The sequence below is a fragment of the Salmo trutta genome, chromosome 9, assembly GCF_901001165.1.
Source record: "Salmo trutta chromosome 9, fSalTru1.1, whole genome shotgun sequence".
In the NCBI taxonomy this organism is placed as follows: Eukaryota; Metazoa; Chordata; class Actinopteri; order Salmoniformes; family Salmonidae; genus Salmo; species Salmo trutta.
Genome location: NC_042965.1, coordinates 1,148,612 through 1,169,954, shown reverse-complemented (window position 1 = coordinate 1,169,954; position 21,343 = coordinate 1,148,612). Strand labels below are relative to the sequence as shown.

Below are 21,343 nucleotides of genomic sequence, written 5' to 3'. Positions count from 1 at the left end.
TTTCAGTCTCTCTGTCCCAGCTTTGATGCACCTGTACTGACCTCACCTTCTGGATGATAGTGGGGTGAACAGGCCGTGACTTGGGTGGTTGATGTCCTTTGGCCGTCCTGTGACTCTTTCTGACGTATACATGCCGGTCTTTTAGGGAAAGGAAAAGGAGGATACCTAGTCAGTTGCACACCTTAATGCATTCAACTGAAATGTGTCTTCCAGATTTAACCCAACCCCTCTGAATCAGGCCTCGCTAAATGGCTCAACTCTATGGATGCTGTATGGGCCCTGGTCAAAAGTAGTGCACTATATAAGAAATAGAGTGCCATTTGGGATGCATATGATAATTTCACATTAGGGGAAGTAGGGCACTGAGTGTGTGTGTGTGTGTGTGTGTGTATGACCCCCCCCCCCTTCCCTCCAGGATCCTGCCTCCCCTCATGGTACGCCCCTGCCCTCCCCCAGAGAGAATGGGCTGGACAAGGCACGCCACCTGAAGAAGGACCCATCCTGTAGCCCCGCCTCCACAGCCTCCTCTGCAAGCTCCTCCTCCCTCAAGTCCAAAGAGATGGGAATGGTGGGTGTGGCCAAAGCTCTCCATACACTAACACTTTTCGCTGTCTGAAGAAGTCTTTAATGCTGGGTCACTTTTTAATGGACCTTCCCATTTCCCTCTAAAGAGTGGTGGAATATCTTTTACCACCTTTCTCCATCCATCCCTTGATTTCTCTCTCTTTAATGGTGTGATATCTGGGTAACAACAGCCTATATGTTTCCATGGCAGCGTGACAAGCCGGGTACGCCTCAACCGAAGTCGAGCACTCCCACTCACCGAGGAGACTCCACCCCCGGACCCAGTGCCACACCCACTCTCCGCCCCAGCCTATCCAAGCCCCCCTCCATGGAGCTACCTCACCCACCTAGTAAGAGAAACTTCACCCCATTTTAATTGTCCTCAGTACCTTTTCCAATCATACATAACAGCCTATAGTACAGACTACCTACTAATATGCATTTGTTTAGTTTAATTAAAGGCATACTACACTCAAACTATATTTTAATATTTTGTTCATTAGGCCACTGTTAGTACATTCCCAAAAAATGTTTTGCATGTCAGAAGTCAAGTTTTGAAGATGGAGCACTTTCAGTAAAGAGTTCAAACTTGCCTTTATGATGTGTTTTGCGTCATATGGTTATGAATATGCTGCACACTGACTGCACTGCAGATACATTAAACCCATCTGAAAACAGCTCTTGTCTACTCCCTAGCTGCTGGTCTGCGGACTCCGCTGGCGGTGTCAGGGCCGTACCCCGGGCCGTTTGGCATGCTGCCGCACACCGCCATGAATGGGGAGCTGGCAAGTGCTGGCGCAGGCTACGCCGGCCTCCACAACATGTCCCCTCAGATGAGCGCTGCGGCGGCCGCCGCTGTGGCTGCCTACGGACGCTCCCCTATGGTGGGTGTGTGTGTGCGAGTGTGTCTAAACAGCTAAATGTCGGTATGTTTATGTGGGATCCGTTGCGGTGTCTACTGACCTCATTTCTCTGTTGTGTGTGCGTGCCCGTGGCTGTTTGAGTATGTACTCCTCATCATCCCTCTGTGTGTGTTCTCCCTCAGGCCGGCTTTGACCCTCATCCTCACATGAGAGTCCCTGGAATGCCCCCAAGCTTATCAGGCATCCCTGGAGGCAAACCGTGAGTTGCGTGTGTTCCGTATATAAACTGTAGAAGAGTGTCTTGTAGCACCATGTTCTCCGTAGTTGCAAGACAAATATGCCCAAATGTGTTTCATGCCTCAATTCCACCTTTCCCCCTCTTACTCGACCTTCTCCTCTCAGAGCCTACTCCTTTCATGTTAGCGCCGATGGACAGATGCAGCCGGTACCGTTCCCTCCAGATGCCCTGGTGGGCCCTGGCATCCCGCGCCATGCACGCCAGATAAACACGCTGAACCATGGTGAGGTGGTCTGTGCTGTCACAATCAGCAACCCCACGCGCCATGTCTACACAGGCGGCAAGGGCTGCGTCAAGGTCTGGGACATCAGTCACCCTGGCAACAAGAGTCCTGTGTCCCAACTGGACTGCCTGGTGAGTGCTAGACCTAATATATACACACTGTTATCCAAAAGCATGTATTCGGTAGCGTTGTTCTTCAACCAACATCACAGGATGTGTTTTTGTGGGCAGGGCACATAGTTTAAATCTACACCTACAGTACCAGTCAAGTTTGGACAAACCTACTTTTTCTTTATTTTTACTTTTTTCTACATTGTAGAATAATAGTGAAGACATCAAAACTATGAAATGACACACATGGAATCATGTAGTAACCAAAAAAGTGTTCAAAAAATCTAAATATACATTGGCATTCTCTCAACCAGCTTCATGAGGAACATTAGTCACACCGAATACATTTCAATTAACAGGTGTGCCTTGGTAAGTTAATTTATGGAATTTCTTTCCTCAATGCGTTTGAGCAAATCAGTTGTGTTGTGACAAGGTAGGGGTGGTATACAGAAGATAGCCCTATTTGGTAAAAGACCAAGTCCATATTATGACAAGAACAGCTCAAATAAGCAAAGCGAAACGACAGTCCATTACTTTAAGAGATGGTCAGTCAATGCAGAAAATTACAAATTTTGAAAGTTTCTTCGTGCAGTCGCAAAAACCATCAAGCGCTATGATGTAACTGTCTCTCATGAGGACCACCACAGGAAAGGACGACCCAGAGTTACCTCCGCTGCAGAGGATGAGTTACCAGCCCCAGAAATTGCAGCCCAAAAAAATGCTTCAGAGTTCAAGTAACAAACACATTTCAACATCGACTGTGTGAATCAGGCCTTCATGGTCGAATTGCTGCATAGAAACCATTACTAAAGGACACCGATAAGAAGAAGAGGCTTGCTTGGGCCAAGAAACACAAGCAATGGACATTAGACTGGTGGAAATCTGTCCTTTGGTTTGATGAGTCCAAATTTGAGATTTTTGGTTCGAACCGCCGTGTCTTTGTGAGACACAGAGGAGGTGAACGGATGATCTCTGCATTTGTTGTTCCCACCGTGAAGCATGGAGGTGGGGGTGTGCTTTGCTGGTGACACTGTTGGTGATTTATTTAGAATTCAAGGCACACTTAACCAGCATGGCTACCTCAGCATTCTGCAGTGATACGCCATCCCATGTGGTTTGTGCTTAGTGGGACTATAATTTTGTTTTTCAACAGGACAATGACCCAACACACCTCCAGGCTGTGTAAGGGCTATTTGACCAAGAAGGAGAGTGATGGAGTGCTGCATCAGATGACCTGGCTTCCACAATCACCTGACCTCAACCCAATTAAGATGGTTTGGGATGAGTTGGACAACAGAGTGAAGAAAAGCAGCCCCCAAGTGCTCAGCATATGTAGGAACTCCTTCAAGACTGTTGGAAAAGCATTCCAGGTGAAGCTGGCTGAGAGCATGCCAAGAGTGTGCAAAGCTGTCAAGGCAAAGAAGAATCTCAAATATATTTTGATTTGTTTAACACATTTTTGCTTACTACATGATTCCATATGTGTTATTTCATAGTTTGGATGTCTTCACTATTATTCTACAATGTAGAAAATAAAAAAAATAAAGAAAAACCCTTGAATGAGTAGGTGTCCAAACTTTTGACTGGTACTGTACGTACCACTTTGTGTGCATAGTTTGTGTATTAGAGACAAAAATTAACTTTGTGCACGCGCTTGTCAGAACCGAGACAACTATATCCGCTCGTGCCGGCTGCTCCCCGACGGCCGGACGCTCATCGTGGGGGGCGAGGCCAGCACACTGTCCATCTGGGACCTAGCCACGCCCACTCCACGCATCAAGGCGGAGCTGACCTCCTCAGCCCCGGCCTGCTATGCCCTGGCCATCTCCCCTGACTCCAAGGTGTGCTTCTCCTGCTGCAGCGATGGGAACATCGCCGTCTGGGACCTGCACAACCAGACCCTGGTCAGGTATGGACCACATGGGAGAATACATTGCCAATAGGTAGCAGGTAGAAATTAGTAGCCTCTAACCACTGGTCCAGTGTCAGATATTGTTTCATCACCCTAATGGTCAGTCATGTGTGCATTCATTTCATTTTCATATGGGTGGCCCCATATGAATTGCAAGGGCCATTCTCTATCAACTGAGCCACACAGGACCACGTATTTGATAACATCTGTTAATTGTGTTTGTTTGTGTGTGTTTATCACAGACAGTTCCAGGGCCACACAGACGGAGCCAGCTGTATTGACATCTCCAACGATGGGACCAAGCTGTGGACGGGGGGGCTGGACAACACCGTACGCTCCTGGGACCTAAGAGAGGGACGCCAGCTGCAGCAGCACGACTTCACCTCACAGGTACATGCTCGCACACACGCACTCCTGAAAGACACACAACAAGCTCCAGCAGCACGACTTGAACCACAGGTTCACACACACCCTGCAAACACACAGGCAGGGCTCTAAAGTGCGACCAATTTGGGCGCATATTCAACAAAATATTTTGCTGTGTGACCAGGGGTTTTATTTTGGGAGCATGGTGCGACTATGATAAAAGTATCCCAGATAATAATAGTTGTAATGATAAGGCTTCGCTGTACCGTTGTTTTTGAGTGCCCTGAAAGGTAAAGCGAGTGCAAATTCGTTAGCGTCATGGTTGCACCATTACAGCGAAAACGGCTTGCTTCTAGCCCTACCAGGTCAAAAGATCTAACCTATATTACCGCCACTACATTTTTATCTACCTATAGTGGATCGCCGGGACCTTTTTTTTAAATTCATAAATCATGTTGTGGGCTGTTCTAAAACTACTCGTGTGTCGATGTTATTAACCATTTGATGACATTTTGTTCAGTCCTATTACCTCATTGGCTAGCTAACAACCTGGTAACTTTTTATTAGGGCCCTATGAAATCCGTTTTATTTTTCCCAAATTCCGTTTTTATTTGTCTGAATTTATTTACGATTTACGTTAATTTTATCATCAAGAGTGTCTAATAATGTGACTGAATAAAAAGTCAATTTAATAAGATAACAGTAAATTTGTATTTATGCAACACACCATTGCACTATTTTTTTTATCAAGGAAAGTGCTTCAATACAGAGTTCTACTAAGTGTTTCATTATAAATGGGGAAAAAAAGTAATGCAAGAATCTAGGCAACAATGCAGCAACCTTCTCTGTTTCAAGCTGGCTGAGGATGTTGGTGACTGCTTGGGAGGACGACTTTTTTCCCACCGAAAACTCTCTGTACAAATGAACATGCTCTGCATGGTACTTCACTGCCTCAAACCAGCTATTCCATCTGGAGCTCACTGCTTCATTAGGAGCCTTGGCCTACACAAACTCTTCATAATGAGGAAGCTCACCTATCTTCTCTTTCGGGCAGGCTTCTTGAAGAAGACGGATCTCATCCATGTCACAAGTGATGCAACTTCAGATAAATATTTGTAGTGCTGCCGGGTCTCACCCACCAGATTGATGACATGGCAGAGTTCCTTTCAGAACCTCCTTGAATGCCTTCAGGCAGTAGGAGGCATTATCTGTGACCACTGCCCAGGCATCATTCAGGCTCAGATTGTTGCTGTGGAGGGAGGCTAGTATAGCTTGGGAAAACGTTGAGTAGTTGCATCTGTCCACGAAAATGACATCCACCAGAAAGCACTGGTTTTCAACACCTACAATGAAAGATAAGGAAAAACTTGAATTATGTTTTAACCTAAAATAATATTGTGACACTAAGTGTTTATTTACATTTCAAGGGTAAAGACAATATAGATACAGCGACAGTTAGCTAGATGGAGAGGCAGACTGCTGCTGACATTATGTATCGCTGTATTTCACCACGATAGCTCGTCGTTTGGAATATCACAATTTGCATGCGTACAATTCACATTGCAGAATGTAAATGTGGGCTATTGCAACGGTATATTAATAGGCTAAGTTAACTCACCAATGACTATGTTTAGAATGCTGCAATCCCTTGCATCTGTTGTCTTGTCAACAACCACCCCAAACTTCTTCCCATGGTCCTTCTGTAGAACGGCAGTCATACGTTGGTCGAACACACTGGGCAGGTGCGTTTGACGGAGGCTGCTCTCATTTTCGGTTATCCTCCCTGTTTGCAATGCCTCACTAGTAACGGCTGTAGCTTTCTTAACTTTTCTAAGGGGATGTCACAAAGTCTTGAATAAATTCTTGTCTTGGAATGTGCTGATGCGCTTGCACTTGTAATGGTTGTTTGAAGAGGCTCTGGCTAACATGGTGCTTTTCCTTGTTCTTCACATGGGCTTTAGACATTATGTGGCCATCACACGTATTTTTACGCGTACAATCAATAGTATGTTGACAGAATTTGCAAAACAGCTTATCGCCTGACTCATAGTCCTTTGGGTATTGCTCTGCTCTGAATTTAGGGGTTAGGGTTGACTTGACCCTCTGACAGCCTCTTCGACATGTTTTTCAAAGTGACAGCCAATTTGTGAGGTGACATAAGGGTAGGTTACAACAATAATTAGACCTACTTTAGATTTTTTTTAAAGTAAATTTCTGCCAAATTATGGAAAATTCTGCAATATTCCACGTTTTACAGTTGATTCTATTTTATTACCAAATTCCACAATTCCATCCACGTTTTCTGCATCGCAGAAATCATAGGGCCTTACTTAACCAGGATATCCAAACATTTGGAGGCACATATAAAGGAAAAGGCATAGCTTCTTCAGGACATCAATGATCATAGCAATAAATGTATTACCTCTACATTTATGATCTCTACATGTCTTTAAAACGACAGTGTAAAATGTTCAATGTTATACATCTCAATGGGAAAATAGTGCTTTTATACAATGTAGAAACCTAATATTCCACAAATGACTTTGTAATTTCAATGACAGGTATTCGTATAAAAATTTTAGCTTTTATAATAAACATATGTATTTCCATTTTTACATATTAGTTTCTATGGCACAAAGTAGCTAGAATTTATAGGCTGCATTTAGACAGGCCAATTCTGTTATTTTTTTCCGCTAATTGGTCTTTTGACTGATCTGATTGAGATTAAGCCAATATTGGGCATTTTAACCAATCTCAATTTATAAAATCTTATTTTCTGTTGCTACCAATGAAAAATAATCATTTGGAGCCCGGCATACCATTTGGTCGCTGCTTGTTTTCTCCTCGCGACGGTGTATTCTTTACAGCCTGCTAGTGCAATAGGCGTATCCAGAGTAATACACTACGTATCTGTTATGTGAAAATAAGGAGCACAATAGTGTAATACATAATAGTGTAATACGCAATAGCACCGGAGGGGATGGCTGCTGTTTTGTGTTGTTCAAATCAAATTTATTTATATAGCCCTTCGTATATCAGCTGAAATCTCAGTGCTGTACAGAAACCCAGCCTAAAACCCCAAACGGCAAGCAATGCATGTGAAATAAGCACGGTGGCTAGGAAAAACTCCCTAGGAAAACCTCCCTAGAAAGGCCAAAAACCTAGGAAGAAACCTAGAGAGGAACCAGGCTATGAGGGGTGGCCAGTCCTCTTCTGGCTGTGCCGGGTGGATATTATAACAGAACATGGTCAAGGTGTTAAAATGTTCATAAATGACCAGCATGGTCAAATAATAATAATCAGAGTAGTTGTCGAGGGTGCAACAAGCACGTCCGGTGAACAGGTCAGGGTTCCGTAGCCGCAGGCAGAACAGTTGAAACTGGAGCAGCAGCGTGGCCAGGTGGACTGGGGACAGCAAGGAGTCATCATGCCAGGTGGTCCTAGGGCTCAGATCCTCCGAGAGAAAGAAAGAAAGAGAGAAAGAGAGACTTAGAGAGAGCATATTTAAATTCACACAGGACACCGGATAAGACAAGAGAATACTCCAGATGTAACAGACTGACCCTAGCCCCCCGACACATAAACTACTGCAGCATAAATACTGGAGGCTGAGACAGGAGGGATCAGAAGACACTGTGGCCCCATCCGATGATACCCCCGGACAGGGCCAAACAGGCAGGATATAACCCCACCCACTTTGCAAAAGCACAGCCCCCACACCACTAGAGGGATGTCTACAACCACCAACCTACCGTCCGAAGACAAGGACGAGTATCGCCCACAAAGATCTCCGCCATGGCACAACCCAAGGGGGGGCGCCAGCCCAGACAGGAAGACCACGTCAGTGACTCAACCCACTCAAGTGACGCACCCCTCCCATGGACGGCATGTTGTGTGTTTGTTTCCCGCATTGTTTAACTTATTTTGTTGATGCTACCGTCTCATATGACCGAAAAGAGCTTCTGGATATCAGAACAGCCATTACTCACCTCGAACTGGATTAAGATTTTTTTTAATGAGTCTGACGCGAAAGATATTATGTTGCTCCCGGACAAGGCCCAAATCCCTGTCATTCACATGTAGAAAAGAAGGAAATACAGGGGGTGCAGATCAAGGTACCTTGTGAGAATTTGTTGGTGAGTGGGTAACCCGCCTTCTACCATCCGTTCTATTGGCCAATGTGCAATGACTGGAGAATAAACTGGATGAGCCCCGTTCGAAACTATCTTACCAACGGGACATTAAACTGTAATAGCTTGAGTTTCACTGAGTCGTGGCTGAACGATGACACAGGTAATATACAGTTGGCTGGCTTTTCCATGCATCGGCTGGACAGAACAGCTACATCCGGTAAGGTGGGGGTGTGTGTCTTTGTCAATATAACAGCTGGTGAGCGATGTCTAATATTTAGTTAGTCTCCAGGTATTTCTCGCCTGACCTAGAGTACCTCATGATAAGCTGTAGACCACACTATCTACCAGGAGAGTTTTTATCTATTTTTTGTAGCTGTATATTTAACACCACACACTGACACTGGCACTAAGATCGTACTCAACGAGCTGTATAAGGCCATAAGCAAACAAGAAAATGCTCATCCAGAAGCGGAGCTGCTAGTGGCCGGAGACTTTAATGCAGGAAATCTTACATCCGTTTTACCTCATTTCTACCAGCATGTCATATGTGCAACCAGAGGGAAAAAAGACACATACCAAGCTCTCCCTCGCACTCCATTTGGCAAATCTGACCATAATTCTATCCTCCTGATTCCTGCTTACAAGCAAAAACTAAAGCAGGAAGTGCCAGTGACCCGTTCAATACGGAAGTGGTCAGATGATGTGGCTGCTACGCTGCTGGACTGCTTTTCACTAGCACAGACTATATGTTCCGGGATTCATCTAATGGCATTGAGGAGTATACCATCTCAGTCACCGGCTTCATCAATAAGTGCATCGACGACGTCGTTCCCACAGTGACTGTACGTACATATCCCAACCAGAAGCCATGGATTACTGGCAACATCCGTACCAAGCTAAAGGCTAGGGCTGACGCTTTCAAGGAGCGGGACACTAAGAAATCCCGGACGCTCATAAGAAATCCCGCTATGCCCTCAGACGAACCATCAAATAGACAAAGCGTCAATACAGGACTAAGATTGAGTCCTACTACACCGGCTCTGTTGCTCGTTGAATGTGGCAGGGCTTGCAAACTATTACGGACTACAAAGGGAAACCCAGCCGCAAGCTGTCCTGTAACGCGAGCCTACCAGATGGGCTAAATGCCTTTATGCTCGCTTCGAGGCAAGCAACACTGAAGCATGCATGAGAGCACCAGCTGTGCCGGACGACTGTGATCACGCTCTCCATAGCAGATGTGAGCAAGACCTTTTAAACAGTAACATTCACAAGGCCGCGGGAACAGACAGATTACCAGGACATATACTCAGAGCATGCGTGGACCAACTGGCAGGTGTCTTCACTGACATTTTCAACCTCTCCCTGATCGAGTCTGTAATACTTAAACGTTTCAAACAGACCACCACAGTCCCTGTGCCCAAGAAATCAAAGGTAACCTGCCTTAATGACTACCGCCCGTAGCACTGAAGTCGATAGCCAAGAAGTGCTTTGAAAGGTTGGTCATGGTTCACAACTCCATCATCCCAGAACCATAGACCCACTCCAATTTGCATACATCCCCAACAGATCCACAGATGAGGCAATTTTAATCGTATTCCACACTGCCCTTTCCCACCTGGACAAAAGGAACACCTATGTGAGAATGCAGTTCAACATTCAACACCATAGTGCTCACAAAGCTCATCGCTAAGTTAAGGACCCTGGGGCTAAACACCTCCCTCTGCAACTGGATCCTGGACTTGACTGGCTGCCCCCAGGTGGTAAGGGTAGGCAACAACACATCTGCCATGCTGATCTTCAACACGCGGACCCCTCGGGTGCGTGCTTAGCCCCCTCCTGTACACCATGTTCACCCACAACTGCATGACCAAGCGCTACTACAACACCATTAAGTTTGCTGACGACACAATGGTGGTAGCCTGATCACCGACAACGATGAGACAGCCTATAGGGAGGAGGACAGAGACCTGGCAGTGTGGTGCCAGGACAACTACCTCTCCCTCAACGTCAGCAAGACAAAGGAGCTGATCGTGGACAACAGGAAAAGGAAGACCAAACACACCCTCATTCACATCGATGGGTCTGGAGTGGAGCAGGGCGAGAGTTTCAAGTTCCTTGGTGTCCACATCACCAGCAAACTATCATGGTCCAAACACACCAAGAAGGTCGTGAAGAGGGCGTGATAACGCTTTTCCCCCTCAGGAGACTGAAAAGATTTGGCATGGGTCCCCAGATCCTCAAAGTTCTACAGCTGCACCATTGAGAGCATCCTGACCGGTTGCATCACTGCCTACTGTTGGGTTCTGAGAATATGAAAATATACTTATTCATGTCACTGATGGAGTGCTAAGGTTGAGGGTCTACACCAGAAGTGAAGGGTTATAGGAGGAAGATGTATATAGTGTGTGCAACTAAGCTTGGAATGTGTTGAGTGCAGGGAAGCGGTTACATGTGGCAGGCATTGAGACGGGTGGAGAGCTTGGAAACTAACAATGTCACTGAGGAAGAGAGGGTAATGTATAAAGTTTACATTATGTCAGGATATGTTATTGTTAGCCATCAGGGATACTCTGAGAGGAGAATAGACACAGTCTGGTATCAATAACCATGACATCCTTGAGTTGGGGAGGAGTGAGCATTTTGGGGTAGAGGTCAGGTTAGATGAAGTGAGGAAGAACCGATGTCACTAAGGTTCTGTCTAGCAACAGAGATGCATTGGCTATTCAGTTATGGAGGAGAAGACTCAGCTTAGGGGAAAGGGTTAAATATCAGTGCTTGTGTCAAATGTTTTTTTTGTCTGAATTTAGAGCTGTATCGACCCTTTGGGAAGAATTCAACTTGGTTAAGCTTCTCTAGTGTCTGTGAGTTATTTACTCAAAATTAGAACCTAACACTGGTATGGCAACTGCTCGGCATCTGACTGTGTGGCGCTACAGAGGTAGTGTGTATGGCCCAGTACATCACTGCGGCAAAGCTTCCTGCCATCCAGGACCTATATATTAGGCAGTGTCAGAGGAAGGCCCAAAAAATGTTAGACTCCTGTCACCCATGTCATAGACTGTTCTCTCTGCTAACGCACGGCAACTAGTACTGGAGCGCCAAGTCTTGGTCCAAAAGGCTCCTTAACAGTTTCTACCCCTAAGCCATAAGACTCCTGAACCATTAATCAAATGGCCACCCGGACTATTACATTGACACCCCCATTTGTTTTTACACTGCTGCTACTCACGGTTTATTATCTATGCATAGTCACTTTACCCCTACCTACATGTACAAATTTCCTCGACTATCCTGTACCCCCGCACATTGACTCGGTGATGGTACTCCCTGTATATAGCCTCCATTGTTATTTTACTGTGATTTTATTTTTTAAGTCATTTTTTTTTACTTAACTCTATTTTCTTAACTGCATTGTTGGTTAAGGGCTTGTAAGTAAGCATTTCACGGTAAGGTCTACACCTGTTGTTTTCGGTGAAATAAATTTTATATAATATATATACTGCTCAAAAAAAATAAAGGGAACACTTAAACAACACAATGTAACTCCAAATCAATCACACTTCTGTGAAATCAAACTGTCCACTTAGGAAGCAACACTGATTGACAATAAATTTCACATGCTGTTGTGCAAATGGAATAGACAACAGGTGGAAATTATAGGCAATTAGCAAGACACCCCCAATAAAGGAGTGGTTCTGCAGGTGGGGACCACAGACCCCTTCTCAGTTCCTATGCTTCCTGGCTGATGTTTTGGTCACTTTTGAATGCTGGTGGTGCTTTCACTCTAGTGGTAGCATGAGACGGCGTCTACAACCCACACAAGTGGCTCAGGTAGTGCAGCTCATCCAGGATGGCACATCAATGCGAGCTGTGGCAAGAAGGTTTGCTGTGTCTGTCAGCGTAGTGTCCAGAGCATGGAGGCGCTACCAGGAGACAGGCCAGTACATCAGGAGACGTGGAGGAGGCCGTAGGAGGGCAACAACCCAGCAGCAGGACCACTACCTCCGCCTTTGTGCAAGGAGGAGCAGGAAAAGCACTGCCAGAGCACTGCAAAATGACCTCCAGCAGGCCACAAATGTGCATGTGTCTGCTCAAACGGTCAGAAACAGACTCCATGAGGGTGGTATGAGGGCCCGACGTCCACAGGTGGGGGTTGTGCTTACAGCCCAACACCGTGCAGGACGTTTGGCATTTGCCAGAGAACACCAAGATTGGCAAATTCGCCACTGGCGCCCTGTGCTCTTCACAGATGAAAGCAGGTTCACACTGAGCACGTGACAGATGTGACAAAGTCTGGAGACGCCGTGGAGAACGTTCTGCTGCCTGCAACATCTTCCAGCATGACCGGTTTGGCGATGGGTCAGTCATGGTGTGGGGTGGCATTTCTTTGGGGGGCCGCACAGCCCTCCATGTGCTCGCCAGAGGTAGCCTGACTGCCATTAGGTACCGAGATAAGATCCTCAGACCCCTTGTGAGACCATATGCTGGTGCGGTTGGCCCTGGGTTCCTCCTAATGCAAGACAATGCTAGACCTCATGTGGCTGGAGTGTGTCAGCAGTTCCTGCAAGAGGAAGGCATTGATGCTATGGACTGGCCCGCCTGTTCCCCAGACCTGAATCCAATTGAGCACATCTGGGACATCATGTCTCGCTCCATCCACCAACGCCACGTTGCACCACAAACTGTCCAGGAGTTGGCGGATGCTTTAGTCCAGGTCTGGGAGGAGATCCCTCAGGAGACCATCCGCCACCTCATCAGGAGCATGCCCAGGCGTTGTAGGGAGGTCATACAGGCACGTGGAGGCCACACACACTACTGAGCCTCATTTTGACTTGTTTTAAGGACATTACATCAAAGTTGGATCAGCCTGTAGTGTGGTTTTCCACTTTAATTTTGGGTGTGACTCCAAATCCAGACCTCCATGGGTTGATAAATTGGATTTCCATTGATTATTTTTGTGTGATTTTGTTGTCAGCACATTCAACTATGTAAAGAAAAAAGTATTTAAGATTATTTCATTCATTCAGATCTAGGATGTGTTATTTTAGTGTTCCCTTTATTTTTTTGAGCAGTATATATTTAAAAATAAATAAACACGTTTAGCCTTCTAGCAGGATGATATTAGCTTAACACTTAAGGAGTGAATTGTAACTGGGAGAAAGGCAGGTTTGTTTGTTGTGGCAGCTGTGTCTGTCTCTGTGTCGATTTCTCACGCCCCTGAACACACACACACACTGATCAGAGACCGGTTTCCCAATAGCGATGGAACTTAAACATTTTTCCTACAATGGCCGAAGATGCAACATGCGTTTCCCCCAAGTACCACGCAGAGAGATTGGTTGCTAAGTTGGAGTATATGTCGATACTGAAAGGATCGAAGGAAAGGAAGTGCTGCTCTCGGATCAGCTTTCTCCATTCACATTTTTCCTTAACATTAGAATTATTTCACAATTCTGACGAGGGATCAACTCATCGAGGGAGATTTACACTTACGGCTGCAAATATCGAGGCACCTTATTCTGTTTACCCAATAAAAATGCACAAATTCACCATGTTAGGCTACAAATTAAATGTATTGAGACAAATTAGACCGTAGCCAACAAGTACCGAAATGGAGCTCAATTGATTGAACGTTAAATGTATTTCAATTGGATTGAAATAGGCCTGTAGCCTACAGTTTTATGTTTTAATGCAGTCATCTCATTTTTAATTTGAAGCGTATTTATTTTATACGTTGCTTGTTTATCAATTGCAAACACATTGGTAACTTTGTATTTGTAGTGAACTTTGTTCTGAAGTTATCGGCGTTCACAAGGAGATAAATCGTATGATTCTATGTTCTTCTCTGTATAAAGTGATGCGGGAGGGCAAAAAAAGCATCTAATGACACACTTAGACCACTTGTAGAACAGCTGAGGCAGGTGTTTAGATTATGAGCGTTTAAGTGCAACGTTAATAACGATGCTTTTGGGAAACCGGGCCCTGGTTGTCCCCTGCCCTTTCTCTAAATCTTCTCTCTGGGGTACTACTGTATGTATCCGTCTCTCTCTCTCACGCACATGAACACACACACTGACCATATTGTCCCTCTGCCCCCTCTCCAGATCTTTTCTCTGGGGTACTGTCCGACGGGAGAGTGGCTGGCGGTGGGGATGGAGAGTAGTAATGTGGAGGTGCTCCATGTCACCAAGCCAGATAAGTACCAGCTCCACCTCCACGAGAGCTGTGTGCTCTCCCTCCAGTTTGCTTCCTGTGGTAAGGCCATGTCACCAGAGCTCTGGGACTGACGTGCTCAAGATTTTTGTATGGGTTTGTCGCAAATGGCACCCTATTCCCTATGTAGTGCACTACTTTTGACCATGCTCAATAGAGCTCTATATAGCATTGGGGGCCATTTGGGACGCATGCTATGTCTTTGTTAGCTGTGTAACTTTATGTACAGTATCAGTCAAAAGTTTGGACACCTACCCATTCCAAGGGTTTTCTTTATTTTTACTATTTTCTACATTGTAGAATAATAGTGACGACATCAAAACTATGAAATAACACATGGAATCACGTAGTAACCAAGAGTGCAAAGCTTTCATCAAGGATGACTACTTTGAAGAATCTGTATGTCTGATGCATCTAAGCAACGATGTTACTGGCTTTTGTCTCCATGTATACTGGGGTTATGTTGGCATTTTCTAACTGATGGAACTGGCCCCCAAATGAGTCGCCTTTCCCTGGTTCATTTTCCACTTTGAACCGAAATGTATTAAACTCCCTGTTTTAATACAGGTATTCAGTTCAACTTTTTTTTACCTAGTAGACAGCCTTACATTCTGTTTTCATTGGAGAATCTCAATTGTATTTCGTTGACTCCTCTCCTGACTTCGTGTCCTCTCTCCTCCTCAAAATCCATTGGAGGAGAAGGTCAGAGGGGAGGGACTTCTGACTTTATCATCCAGTGGGTTTTGAGGAGGCAGAAAGGAGGTGAGGAGTCAAAGAAATGCAATTGGCTCTCTCCTTGTCTCCTCATATACAGTAGCTCTTATCCTAACTTGATGTGATTGTTTTTATTCATTTTATTTATACTCTGGGTTCTCTGGGATTTGGCCCCTGCATCCACAGTAGTATCTGTCCTAGCTCTACTGTATGTCTATGTGATTCCTAAAGCTCGGTCTCCTATTTCTCTGCCTGCCAGGTAAATGGTTTGTGAGCACAGGGAAGGATAACCTGCTGAATGCGTGGAGGACACCGTACGGAGCCAGTATATTCCAGGTACACACATACACCTGTCCACTTGGACAACCGTCTGTTCACTCCGACGGCCTACCTACCAACATGTTTTATTTATCTTGTATTAAGGCTGGGTATTGAGCTTGCACTAATCTTTCCCTCTATCTTTTTCGCCCTCTTGCTCTCTCTCGCTCTCTTGCTCTCCATCTCTATCTAACTCTAGTCGAAGGAGTCTTCGTCGGTGCTAAGCTGTGACATCTCAGTGGATGATAAGTACATAGTTACAGGTTCTGGAGATAAGAAGGCCACTGTCTATGAAGTCATCTACTAGACTGCACTGGTGAGCACTAGGATCAGCAACTGACAACCCAAAGTAGCTTTCACTGTCCTAAAACCAACCCTGGGTCAGGGGATACTGCAGAAATTCTACACCCTTTGACTTTTTCCACATTTTGTTGTGTTACAGCCTGAATTTAGTTTTTTTGTCACTGGCCTACACAAAATACCCCATAATGTCACATGGGTTGTGAGTCAATAAGTATTCAACTCCTTTGTTATGGCAAGCCTAAATAGGAGTAAAAATGTGCTTAACAAGTCACATAATAAGTTGCATGGGCTCTGTGTGCACTAATAGTGTTTAACATCATTTTTGAATGACTACCTCATCTCTGCACCCCACACAGACAGTGCAATTATCTGTAAGGTCCCTCAGTCGAGCAGTGAATTTCAAACACCGATTCAACAACAAAATACCAGGGAGGTTTTCCAATGCTTCGAAATATGTGCACCTATTGGTAGATGGGTAAAAAATGAAAAAGCAGACATTGAATATCCCTTTTTAAATAACTTCCCATAGTGAAGTTATTAGTTACACTTCGGATGGTGTATCAATACACCCAGTCACTACAAAGATACAGGCATCCTTGCTAACACAGTTGCCGGAGAGGAAGGAAACCGCTCAGGGATTTCACCATGATGCCAATTGTGACTTTAAAATAGTTTAATGGCTGTGTTAGGAGAAAACTGATGATGGAAAGCATTGTAGTTACTCCACAGTACTAACCCAAATGACAGCGTGAAAAGAAGGAAACCTGTACAGAATACAAATATTCCAAAACATGCATCCTGTTTGCAACAAGGCACTTTAAAAAATGTGGCAAAGCAATTAACATTTTGTCCTGAATACAAACTGTGATGTTTGGGACAAATCCAATACAACACATTACTGAGTACCACTCTCCATATTTTCAAGCATAGTGATGGCTGCATCATGTTATCGGTATGCTATTAATTGTTAAGGACCGGGCATAAAAAAACAAATAAGGAATGGAGCTAAGCACAGGCAAAATCCGAAAGGATAACCTGGTTCAGTCTGCTTTCCGCTAGACACTGGGAGATTAATTCACCTTCAGCAGGACAATAACCTAAAACACAAGGCCACTGGAGTTGCTTACCAAGAAGTTGTTGTCTAGCAATGACCATAACCAATTTGACAGAGCTTGAATTAATTTTGAACAGAATAGGGGGCAAATATTGCCCAATCCAGGTGTGGAAAGCTCTTAGAGATTTACCCATAAAGACTCACAGCTGTAGTCCCTGCCAAAGGTGCTTCTACAAAGTATTGACTCAGGGATGTGAATACTTATGTAAATGAGATGCCTCATTTAGCAAACATTTCTAAAAACATGTTTTCACTTTGTCATTATGGGGTATTGTGTGGGTGCCTTTAAACCGTTGGGAAAATTCCAGAAAATGTCATGGCTTTAGAAGATTCTTATAGGCTAATTGACCTCATTTGAGTCAATTAGAGGTGTTCCTGTGGATGTATTTCAAGGCCTCCCTTCAAACTCGGTGCCTCTTTGCTTGACATCATGGGAAAGTCAAAAGAAATCAGCCAAGACCTCAGAAAAAAGAAATGTAGACCTCCAGAAGTCTGGTTCATCCTTGGGAGCAATTTCCAAATGCCTGAAGGTACCACGTTCATCTGTACAAACAATAGTACATAAGTATAAACACCATGGGACCACGCAGCTATCATACTGCTCAGGAAGGAGACGCGTTCTGTCTCCTAGAGATGGATGAACTTTGGTGCAAAAAGTGCAAATCAATCCCAGAACAACAGCAAAGGACCTTGTGAAGATGCTGGAGGAAACGGGTACAAAAGTATCTATTAGAGGTCAACCGATTATGATTTTTCAACGCTGATACCGATTATTGGAGGACCAAAAAACCCGCTACCGATTAATCGGCCGATTCTTATACATATATTTGTAATAATGACAATTACAACAATACTGAATAAGCAATGAACACTTTTACTTTAATATAATACATCAATAAAATCAATTTAGTCTTAAATAAATAATGAAACGTGTTCAATTTGGTTTAAATAATGCAAAAACAGTGTTGGAGAAGAAAGTAAAAGTGCAATATGTGCCATGTTAAAAAGCTAACATTTAAGTTCCTTGCTCAGAACAGGAGAACATATGAAAGCTGGTGGTTCCTTTCAACATGAGTCTTCAATATTCCCAGGTAAGAAGTTTTAGGTTGTAGTTATTATAGGACTATTTCTCTCTGTACCACTTGCATTTCATATACCTTTGACTATTGGATGTTCTTATAGGTACTTTAGTATTGCCAGCCTAATCTCAGGAGTTGATAGGCTTGAAGTCATAAACAGCGCAATGCTTGAAGGATTGCGAAGAGCTGCTGGCAAACGCAGTAAAGTGCTGTTTGAATGAATGCTTATGAGCCTGCTGCTGCCTACCACTGCTCAGTCAGACTGCTCTATCAAATCATAGACTTAATTATAATATAATAACACACAGAAATACAAGCCTTAGGTCATTAATATGGTCGAATACGGAAACTATCATTTCAAAAACAAAACGTTTATTTCAGTGAAAATACGGAACGGTTCCGTATTTATCTAACGGGTGGCATCCATAAGTCTAAATTTTGCTGTTACATTGCACAACCTTCAATGTTATGTCATCATTACGTAAAATTCTGGCAAATTAATTTGCAACGAGCCAGGCGGCCCAAACTGCTGCATATACCCTGACTCTGTTGCACAGAACGCAAGAGAAGTGACACAATTTCAGAAATTCATGTTAGCAGGCAATATTAACTAAATATACAGGTTTAAAAATATATACTTGTGTATTGATTTTAAGAAAGGCATGGATGTTTATGGTTAGGTACACATTTGGTGCAACGACAGTGCTTTTTTTGCGCAAATGCGCTTGTTAAATCACCTGTTTGGTGAAGTAGGCTGTGATTCAATGATAAATTAACAGGCTCCGCTTTGATTATATGCAACGCAGGACAAGCTAGATAAACTGTAGTTAACTAGTGATTATGTTAAGATTGATTTTTTTTTTTTATAAGATACGTTTAATGCTAGCTAGCACCTTACCTTGGCTCCTTGCTGCACTCACATAACAGGTAGTCAGCCTGCCACGCAGTCTCCTCGTGGAGTGCAATGTAATCGGCCATGATCAGTGTCCAAAAATGCCGATTAACGATTGTTATGAAAACTTGAAGTCTGCCCTAATTAATCGGCCATTCCGATTAATCGATCGACCTCTAGTATCTACAGCCACAGTAAAACGAGTCCTATATCGACATAACCTGAAAGTCCGCTCAACACGAAGAAGCCACTGCTCCAAAACCGCCATTAAAAAAGTCAGACTACGGTTTGCAATTGCACATGGGGACAAAGATCTAACTTTTTGGAGAAATGTCCTCTGGTCTGATGAAACATTTAAATAGAATTGTTTGGCCATAATCACCGTCGTTATGTTTGGAGGAAAAAGGGGGACGCTTGCAAGCCGAAGAACACCATCCCAACCGTAAAGCACAGGGGTGGCAGCATCATGTTGTGTGGGTGCTTTGCTGCAGGAGGGACTGGTGCGCTTCACAAAATAGATGGCATCATGAGGTAGGAAGATTATGTGGATATATTGAAGCAACATCTCAAGACATCAGGAAGTTAAAGCTTGGTCGCAAATGGGTCTTCCAAATGGACAATGACCCCAAGCATACTTCCAAAGTTGTGGCAAAATAGCTTAAGGACAACAAAGTCAAGGTAATGGAGTGGCCATCACAAAGCCCTGACCTCAATCATATAGAACATTTGTGGGCAGAACAGAAAAAGTATGTGTGAACAAGGAGGCCTACAAACCTGACTCTGTTGCACCAGCTCTGTCAGGAGGAATTGGCCAAAATTCACCTAACTTATTGTGGGAAGCTTGTGGAAGGCTACCTGAAACGTTTGACCCAAGTTAAACCATTTTTAAGGCAATGCTACCCAATACTAGTTGAGTGTATGTAAACTTCTGACCCACTGGGAATGTGATGAAAGAAATAAAAGCTGAAATAAATAATTCTCTCTACTATCAGTCTGACATTTCACATTCTTAAAATAAAGTGGTGATCCTAACTGACCTAAAACTGGATTTTTCCTAGGATTAAATGTCAGGAATTGTGAATAACTGAGGTTAAATGTATTTGGCTAAGGTGTATGTAAACTTCCGACTTCTTCAACTGTATATTTAATCCAATTTTTAATTCAGGCTGTAACGCAACAAAATGTGTAATAAGTCAAAGGGTATGAGAACTTTCTGAAGGCACTGTATATACGTGACCGTTGAACTGTACAACTGACCCTGGGTCATGGGATCCTACAGAATATTCTCTATACATGACCATTCATGGGCAGAGCTTCCAGAACAATTGATGATGGACAGACAGGCGGATGGATGCATGGATGTAGAGAGATGGACCGAAACCTCATAGATAGATGGACCGAAACCTCAGAGGTGCCAAATTAATGGCATTGTAGTTTATTTTTCCAGACAAAGAATGTGAATGGCCTGTTGACCTCTACCCTTTGTGACCTCTGACCTCCGCTTGCTCTTCTTTTAGACATGACTCTCCACTCAGACCTTTCACACCCTAGTACTGTGTCCCTTCCTACATGTCTGCAATTGCTATCGTGTAATTAGTTTTCTTTTTTTTGTATTTTATCGGTCGAGTACTTGTAAAAAGTGTATATATTTGTTTTCTTACAGTAATTGCTTTAGAAATAACAAATGTTTGGTATGTCTTTTACATGGAAAATATCTAACCAGGAAAAAACACTAAATGGTCTTAATGCTAGCTAATATAAATAAATTGAAATGTCTAGACAATAAATGTTCTTTTTCTTCTAACATGTCTTTTCTCTGGCTTACAAAGTGAACTGTGACATTCTTGGGCATGGTCTTTCATCCAACAAGGCCTATATTCAAAGACTACATGGGTTAACTCATATGTAGAGACTTATCAGATATGGGTGAGAATGTCAAATGGCACTCATTGCTATAGTCATAATCTCGATTTTCATCTTAAAGCTCATCAATGGCAGACGTGTTGAGGTTAACGTTGAAACGTAGAGCTGACAAGGTAAAAATGTGTCGTTCTGCCCCTGAACAAGGCACTGTTCCCTGGTAGGCCTTTGTAAATAAGAATTTGTTCTTAACTGACTTGCCTAGTAAAATAAAAAATATTCATTGCTAGAGGTGTCTGGGCTGCATTGTTAGCTCCCCACTGCACAGAAGTTATAACACACTTGAATAATGTAACATGGCATGTAGAAATTGAAACTGTT

The 21,343-nt window shown here is 43.8% G+C and overlaps 1 protein-coding gene across 7 annotated transcripts in view; it reads left to right on the top strand.

Moving 5' to 3' along the window:
* LOC115199713 (transducin-like enhancer protein 1) overlaps positions 1–20,908 on the top strand; it is a 41,970-nt gene extending 21,062 nt beyond the window's left edge. For 5 of the 7 annotated variants that reach the window (XM_029762057.1, XM_029762056.1, XM_029762055.1 and 2 more), the window contains 10 exons: positions 416–568; positions 776–914; positions 1,243–1,448; positions 1,610–1,686; positions 1,830–2,079; positions 3,720–3,967; positions 4,213–4,360; positions 14,574–14,724; positions 15,656–15,732; positions 15,914–16,204. In XM_029762057.1, coding sequence (XP_029617917.1) covers positions 416–568; positions 776–914; positions 1,243–1,448; positions 1,610–1,686; positions 1,830–2,079; positions 3,720–3,967; positions 4,213–4,360; positions 14,574–14,724; positions 15,656–15,732; positions 15,914–16,021 — 1,557 coding nt within the window. In that variant the 3' untranslated portion in view covers positions 16,022–16,204. Of the gene's footprint in view, positions 1–415; positions 569–775; positions 915–1,242; positions 1,449–1,609; positions 1,687–1,829; positions 2,080–3,719; positions 3,968–4,212; positions 4,361–14,573; positions 14,725–15,655; positions 15,733–15,913; positions 16,205–20,381 lie in introns of those variants that run through there. The other 2 variants (XM_029762053.1, XM_029762054.1) reach the window with 2 other exon arrangements.
* Positions 20,909–21,343: the final 435 nt, after the last annotated feature.